The 8,442-nt window shown below is 46.4% G+C and overlaps 1 protein-coding gene across 1 annotated transcript in view; it reads left to right on the forward strand.

The window, feature by feature from the left end:
* Lhfpl2 (LHFPL tetraspan subfamily member 2) overlaps positions 1 to 6,929 on the forward strand; it is a 159,672-nt gene extending 152,743 nt beyond the window's left edge. The window contains exon 4 of the mRNA XM_042261643.2: positions 3,339 to 6,929. Within this exon, the coding sequence (XP_042117577.1) occupies positions 3,339 to 3,592 (254 nt within the window). The 3' untranslated portion in view covers positions 3,593 to 6,929. The remainder of the gene's footprint in view (positions 1 to 3,338) is intronic.
* Positions 6,930 to 8,442: the final 1,513 nt, after the last annotated feature.

The raw sequence follows: 8,442 nt of genomic DNA on the forward strand, positions 1-8,442 counted from the left end.
TCGGATGGAGAATATCCTTTCAGAGGTCTAAACTCTATCCCTGAGCCAGGGTCTTTCTTCTCCCCACATTATTAGAACTACTGAAACAGACCAGTCGGAGGTGACCCTTTCATGAAAGGTGACTGTCCTCCAGCTGTGCTTGTGTTTGTATTTGGAGAGCTGGCGGCTTTACCCTGGCATCCAGCTGTTGGTCTCTGTTCCCTTCGTTTAATGTAGACATTTTTTTTTTTTCTAAAATAACGGCTTCGTTATAACACTTCATCCATGTGTATCACACTTTGGTCACATCCCCCACCACCTCACCTCCGCTCCATTATGTAGCCCTGGCTGGCTTGGAACTCAAGGAGTCACCTACCTTTGCGTCCTGAGTGCTGGAATTAAAGGTGCGTGCCACCGAGCCCCGACTCCTTTTCCCAAACTGTCCCCACCTTATACTTTCATGTCATCTGTGGGTATGTCCAATTTTAATCTAGGTTCCACGTGGGGAAAAATGGGATATTTATATTTATGAATCTGGCTTATTTCACTTTATATAATCTTCAGTTCAAGCCATTTTCCTGCAAATGACACATTTAATTCTTTATATACATATCACTTTTTGTATCCATTCATCTGATGCCATCCAACCTGGCTACAGTGAATAGTGTCACTGTGAACATGGGAATGCACATATCTGCCGGATGCTGGCCAGAATGGTGTCACTGGGTCACATGTAGTTGTTTCTGGGTCTTCTGCAAAACTTGCATGTCGATTTCATGCCTATGGTACTTTACACTCCCACCTGAGGATCTCCCCAGCTCTAACCAGCATTTGTTTTCTTAGACAGCCACTCTGAGTTGAGATAGAATCTCAAAGTGTAGTTTTGGATCACACTGCCCTGGTATCTAAGCGCTGACCTTTTGTTTACTTTGCGTGTGGAGCACCTGCGCATGCGCAGGCGTGTGCCGAGGTCCGAGAGGACATCGGGGGCCCTGCTCTATCACGCTCTAGTTCAGGGTGTCTCACTGAACGTGGAGCTAGGCTGGCAGCCAGCAAGCCCCAGTGGTGTCCCTGTCTGTCCCGGACAGTGCTGGGGTACAGGAACAGCCACGCCTGGCTTTTCACGTGGGTGCTGGCACCCAAGCTGGGGTCTTCATGCCCAGGCAGCAAGCACCTTTACCCACTGCCATCTCTCCAGCCCCTTTTTGAAAATTCATATGCTCATTTATTGACAACATTATTTGGTATTTAGTCTTTTGAGTACCTTACATTATGATCTGGGATTGATCTTCTGTCCATTGAATACCAGGCAGAAATGGTCTCCCATCTGCAGGCTGTCCTTTGCTGTGGGAAAGCTTCTTTAATTGCAAGTAATTCTATTAATCAATTCTTGCTGTTGGAGTTCTCAGAGAAGCCTAGACTTGTGCCTGTATCCTGAAGTGTTTCCCCTTCTGGTCTCGCGCCTTACATTAAGGTCTCTGATGCACTTTGAAGTAACTTTTGTATGAGGTGAGAGATAGAGATGGACTTTTCATTCTTCCACGTGTGGGTGTCCGGTTGCCACACATTTGTTGATGAGAACAACTTTTCTCTGTGTTTGACACCTTTGTTGAAATTGAGTAGCTGTAGTGTGGGTTGTCTCTGCGTCCTCTACCCTGGTCTCTGCAAGCTGTAAGTGTTAGTCCAGCCTACAGTGTAACTGGAAATGGGGTGCTGTGGTCCCTCTAGCCTTGCGCTTCCTTTTGTGAGTGCTCTAGCTAGTTGGAGTCATTTGTGCATTCATTTGAATTATAGGATTATTTTTTCTCACTCTGTGAAGAATGCTTTTGGAATCTGAGTGGAATTCAAGCATTTATCAGTTCTGAGAATCTTCTGGTAGAGGTCTTAGGGTGTTGGTATAGGATTGTGTCTTTGCAAACGGGCAGCTGTGATTCTTCTCTATGTGTACCTCCCCCCATTCTACTGCCTTATTGCTCTGTCTGAGACTCAAGCACAATAGTGAATAAAACTGTAGCAGACCTTTGTCTCGATCCCCAAACTTTGGAGGTAATTTCCCCATTTACTACGCTTGCTAGAAGCTTGTCATGTGTAGTCTATTCGAAGTGTGTTCATTCACATGAAGGGATGTTAAAATATGTCAAAGGTCTTTTCCGTATCAGTTGAGATGGTGTAGATTTTTGTCCCTGCATCTGATTTATGTATTGTTTACATTTGTTGAACTATCCACGCAGTCCCAGATTAAACCAAGACAACCATGGTCTTGATGCCTTGGATCTGCAGATATATTGAGAACTTTTACATCTGTGTCCATCAAAGAGTTTGGTCTATGGTTTCATTTCATTCATTGCATGTTCTCATATCTGGTTTTGGAATCAAAGTGATCCTAGCTTTTAAAAATGAAATTGGCAATAATCATTCCCTTTGTAATTTACAGAATAGCTTGAAGAACACTTCAAACTATTAGGTATTAATAGTTTGGATTTAGCAAATAGCAGTCGTAGTAAATGGGGAAATTACCTCCAAAGTTTGGGGATAGAGATAAAGGTCTGCTACAGTTTTATTCACTATTGTGCTTGAGTCTCAGACAGAGCAATAAGGCAATAGAAATGTGGGAGGTACAAACAGAAAAAGAGGAATTACTGCTCTCCCCGTTTGCAAAGACACAATCCTATACTAACACCCTAAGCCCTCTACCAGAAAATTCTCAGAGCTGATAAATGCTTGAATTCCATCCAGATCCAAAGGCATTCTTCAGAGAGAGAAAAAAAATCCTATAATAGTTAATAGTTGAAGGGTTAGTTCACCTGTAAACATCTAGTAGAATTCAGCAGTAAGTTCATACAGTACTGGCTCTCTTTGTTGGGAGACTATTAGTCTCACTGCTCACTAGAGATCTCTTTGCTTTTATCCTCTTTGTCCATTTTCTTCTAGATTTTCCAATCTCCTAGTGACCCTTCAATTTTACTGGCAACTGTTTTTTTTTTCTTTCAATTTGGCTTCAAGTTTTGTCCGTTCTGTTTTATTAAGAAAGTCCTCTGCAAGAGCACCAAGTGCTCTTAACTGCTGAGCCATCTCTCCAGACCCTAATGTGTTGTTTATAAAGCCATGTTTGGCTTTAGTAAGTAGCTCCTTATGCAAAGAAACTCACTTTTCTAAAAATCATTGGTAGAGTCACATTCCTACATGTACAAACTGGCTGAAATACTTCTAGGCAAGTTCTCTCCTCCCAAGCCACACGGTGGCATTGGATATTCGGGGTCAGGCTTATACACAAATGACACAACCACTCTCTACTGCGGAGCGGCTGCGGGCTGTCCAGGCACCGAGGGCCTCATGTGTTCTTCTCTTCTGTCCCTCAGGTCTGTTCCTTCTCCTCGGCCTGATTCTCTACCCCGCGGGCTGGGGCTGCCAGAAAGCCATAGACTGTGGCCGGCATGCATCCCCCTACAAACCTGGAGACTGCTCCCTGGGTTGGGCCTTTTACACCGCCACTGGAGGCACGGTCCTCACGTTCATCTGCGCCGTCTTCTCCGCACAAGCAGAAATCGCCACCTCCAGTGACAAAGTACAGGAGGAAATTGAAGAGGGGAAGAACCTGATCTGCCTCCTTTAGTCCGGAAGACAAGAATGCCGTTACCTTTCTTTATGACTTGTGACACAGTGAAGAGCCAGTCTTGACCTACCAGAGCCACATTCCACAGCCCCAGGCCTTCGTGGGACCCGTGAGGAGCGTCACCCACCCAGCAGAGTTCTTGGACCTGCAGGCTACAGTGCAAAGGACGAGAGCAGACAAAGACATGGTTTAGCCCCTGACTGTGGAGTTCTGACACACTCCGTACCCCCAGGGCTCAATGAAGGATGGTGTTCTGACCCAGCAAGGCAGGCAGCCATCTGCAGCCGCGGAGGAGAGGCCAGCCAGCCTCAGGGTGCTTGGAGGCAGGTCTCTAGCCCACAGCTATGTGTCTGTGAACATCTCGGAATGCGGGCTGCAGGTGGGGTGGTGGTTTTCTTCCTAGTTCTTTCAAGCTGTTTCAGCTGGAGACTGGAAGGAAGATTACAGACTTACTGATGACGGGTTGTATGCCAAAGGTCACAGCAAGATCCCGGGTTTTCCTTAGCAGAGCACAGGGCTCATCGGGGACAGTGTAGAATCCTGCTGTGGAACCACTCATGCTTGAGTTCCAGGGCAGGAGGCATCAATGGGACTATCCTCAGGATTTGAGTGAAGACAGACAATCATCCCCTGGCAGTTGGGTAGATACCTTCCTGCTCCCCACAGCCAGCCTGGTTCCTAAGCTGTCTCCTGTAGTTAGTTTGCTCCTGGGGTTGGGGTTGTGCTTGGCCGCCCAGGGGAACCTCGGTGTTCCCTCCTTCCAGCTGTAGCGGTACACAGATGTTCACAGATGTTCACGGGGTGACCTTTCTCTTAGACGGCTGCTGGAGAGTCAGCGGGTCCCCAGTCCCGTTGGCATTCTTCACAGAGCAGCGGGAGCTAGCCCTGGCAGCTTCCATAGCTTTTGGTGTTGATCCTGAGAGCAGATTGGGTGACGCCGAACCACTGCCACAGCCGACTTACATCCAATCCCATCCCCAGGGAGGCAGCACAGAATAGGAAATGCAAACGCAGGGCAGGACCAAGTTCAGCACACCTGCCTAAGCATACTTACAAACCCCACCAAGTACCACTACTAAAAAGGACTCAGGGCTTTGAACCCAGTTTCCATAAATTATCCATATAACCAGAGCCTGGCAGTATATAGTAAACCTTGCAGATAGGGACCCCTGTAGCAGTGTACGTGGAGTGCACGGTCCATTTGGTTTTAGAGCTATGTTCCACTAAGGGCTTTGTCTTAAGAGGTGATTCGTTAAGCACCTCCTACAGGCAAGTGTTTGGTAAGTCCAACCAGGTACACACCCTGCTTCAGAGTTTACAGGCTTGCCCCAGTGAATCACCCAGAGCTGTGCCAGTTTAGAACCCAGCCTTGGTTCAGAGCAACTGCCTTACATAGACATGGGCTAGGCCCACTGGGGTTTAACTAGAGTTTGTTTGCCCTTTGGCCTCCATCTTATCTCCCAGGAAGAGAAAGGTTAGGGAAGACGGGTGTTGAATCAGTTCTTGAATTCAGTTTTGAACCAGCGTTCAAAATAAGCAAGGTAGAGATCCTGTGGCTTCTTTAGAAGAGAGAAGGGGGAGGCCCCTAAGCAACCCTAGGAAGACTCAGGAAACAGGAACAGATCACTAAGTGCATGGGCCATCCAGCATGTGGAAAAGGCTCTCGTCCTTCACTGTGTATTTACCATATCCTAACCATGTCCTTCTGCCTGCACAGTAACGTGTTTCCAACCTGGGCAATACTTGGCATGCAACATAGTTTTGTTCATAGGAAAACTGACAAGAATACTTTTGTTTTCCTTGAACCAGATTAATTTTTAGGCATTTTTTTTTTCATACAATCTTAGCTCGTTCTTCACCAACTAGTCCTAAGCTGGGGACCCTGTTCTTTGGGTAAGGTGGCAGTGGACTAGTTCAGCCTGCTAACAGTCACACATGAAAACGTGACCTCTCTGCCAGATTACTTAACAGTGTTTTTTTTTTTGTTTTTTGTTTTTTTTTTTTTTTTACTAATTTAAACATTAGAGAAGATCTCCCCTCCCCCAAAAAGGAGCACAAATGAAATGCCACACTATTGAAAACTACCTAAGTGTTGACTTAGTGGAACAGAGAGAGAGAGAAAGGGAGTTCAACATTTGAGACCTTCAAACAACCTACAGACTTGTGCAGGGGAGAAGGGACCATCCACAATCACACCAGTGGAGAAGGAAGCTTTTCTTCTGGCTCGTCAAGCCCACCTGTTGGCCTATACCCAGTTTTCTAGCAATAGGACCATCACTACTACAGGAAAAGTCTTACTTTGACTAAAGCAGAAATACTTGGAGTCTGTGGATTCTTTAAACCTGTGTGGTAATTCAACAACATTACATGAACTGTGGAAGGGTTTCTGTGGAGTTCTGAAGCATCTGTGGTGTAATCAATGGTCTTTGTTAAACATGTATTCTGTAAAGTGCCATAGTCTTTATGTGTAGCATATTTAAATATATATCCCACATACACAAGTTTGTCTGAAAGATGTGCAATAACAAAGGTGTATGTATGTTTTGTTTGGGGAAACTGGACACGCTTCAAAACAAGGATGTTTCTGTTTTGCAAAGGAGAGTTAGACATATTTGCCTTCGTGGCTAGTCATTAGTCCATAACAATTTTAATGCTACACAAACCTTATGTGAAGAAAAGACTGGTATAAAGTCAGTTTTCCTGGGTCTAAATGGAAGTGATCACTATTATTTATGGGAGACTCAATCCAGCAAGCCAGGCCCAGTCAATGCTAGTCTTTCATGTGAAATGTGAAGCTGCCATGTTGCCTTTTCTCTTAGCCTGATAACTAGTAGCTGGTAGAGACTGAAGAGCTATTCTTCGTGAGCTTTTGCAGACTGTGTTAACGCTAGGCCACTGTACTAAGGGCCGGTCTCCCACTTTCTTAGCCATAAGAGTCTGGCTTAGGACAGACCGTTCTGTGCAATAATGTGTGGCTGCTGGGAATCTCGGGCCTGCATTTGTGTTTAGGGGAGCCAAGACTCCCAAGGCCAAAGGAATTCAAGGGATGAGTGGGACTTCTGAGGCCGTGGGGAGCCTCCTTCGACAGCCGAGGGGGTCCTGCGCTGCTGTGAAGGACCTCGGCGCCACTTGACGTTCAGTAGCCATTTGAGCCAAATACAGAGCTGCACTTCGAGCTGATGGACTCGACTGGAGCCTTCCTATGTGTGGTCGGCCTGTTATACTGTAAACCAATGCACTGTTTGTCTGGCATTGGTTAGCATTCTGTACATAGGATTTTCACAGTGTGCTCCCTCTCTGCTTGAGATCTGAATTAAATCAGATTTTGCAAACTCAATTCTTTCAAGTTTGACTATGTTGGCTTTAATGCAGTGCACATAACTGGATGAAAAATACCAATCAGACAAAATGTAAAGACTACCTTATTGTAACACCGACATCAGGAAAAATATCCAGGCATTTTCTACTGCTGATTCCTAACTTATCCCCATCATGGGTTGCCTTTAATTTCTTACTTGGAGAAGTACCAACACAATTATAGGCATCTTAACTTTAAAGTAAAGCTGTGAGACAGGAAAGTGCTTTAGAGCATTTGCTAACCAAAGGGTATGTCCTCTCCTCTCAAAAAAATACTCAAAAGAAAAGCCAGTCCTATGGAGCCTTTTACACCCACAGCCCCTAGAGGGGACCCTGACCAAGAAGTCAGAACACTGGGCCTTTTGATCTATAAACACCATCTCCATAAACTCATTCAGTGCTGCACCTTCCCGGGAGCACTGTCAGGATGAGCCGGAGCGGCTGTCCCCTACCTAGCTGCTGATGGCCGGAGGGCACGTGCATGCTTTGGCTGCTGAGCAGAAATGACCATCACCAGGTTTCCAACTGAAATCAGATAAAAGTTAGGGCCCAACCACTGGAGGAAATGGTTTTAAAGACAATTCAACTGGAACTTTTCAGGCATTACTATATTGCACTCAAATCTGCAGAAAAAGCACCAGGACTTCAGTTTGAGCAGAGGCTAGGACGTGGTCTCATGTGCTTGCCATCCTCAGTCTGTGTGGGGTGGTGTGTGTGTGTGTGTGTGTTCCTTAGTCTGTGTATGGTGTGTGTGTGTGTTCCTCAGTCTGTGTATGGGGTGTGTGTGTGTCTCTCAGTCTGTGTATGGGGTATGTGTATGTGTGATCCTCAGTCTGAATATGCTGTGTGTGTGTGTGTGTGTGTGTGTGTGTGTGTGTGTGTGTGTGTGTGGTGTGTGTGACCCTCAGTCTGCATGGGGGGTGTGTGTGTGGGGGGGGGTGATCACATGCCGAGGCCAGCAAAGGACACTGGGTATCTCTAGCACTCTCTATCTTTATTTAGGTTTCAGGTAGGCTGGCTGGCTGGGAGCTCCAGAATCTGCCTGTCTCCACCCCGTAACGCAGGTGAGAAGCAGTTGTGCCCCGTTTTCATATGGGATTCAAACAGAGGTCCTCGTTGCTTACCTAGAAAGCACTCTTACCCACAGAGCCTTCCCACCAAGCCCAGACTTTAGTTTTTACAGGGACGTGTTGCCACTAGATAGATGTCCTGGAAAACATAGTCAACTTCCTTTGGTAGAGCCCATAAGGTCTTCTTTACCCTGGGCGTTCCTGTGTGCGGACACTGTTTCAAACACCCCCGCTCCTTCGGGACATTCAGCACGAATGAAGAGCACAACAGCAAACAGGACCGCCCCAGAGAGCAAGGACAGGACCCGTCTCAGCAGCTCAGGCATTTGGTGAGGCTGTCTCCTCTGCCCGTCTTCTTCCTTACAGCTTCCTCCTCCGCCTAAAGACTTCTCCAGAATCTCAAGACATGAGTTGCTAACTTTG

This window comes from Peromyscus maniculatus, chromosome 15, assembly GCF_049852395.1.
Source record: "Peromyscus maniculatus bairdii isolate BWxNUB_F1_BW_parent chromosome 15, HU_Pman_BW_mat_3.1, whole genome shotgun sequence".
Lineage (NCBI taxonomy): Eukaryota > Metazoa > Chordata > Mammalia > Rodentia > Cricetidae > Peromyscus > Peromyscus maniculatus.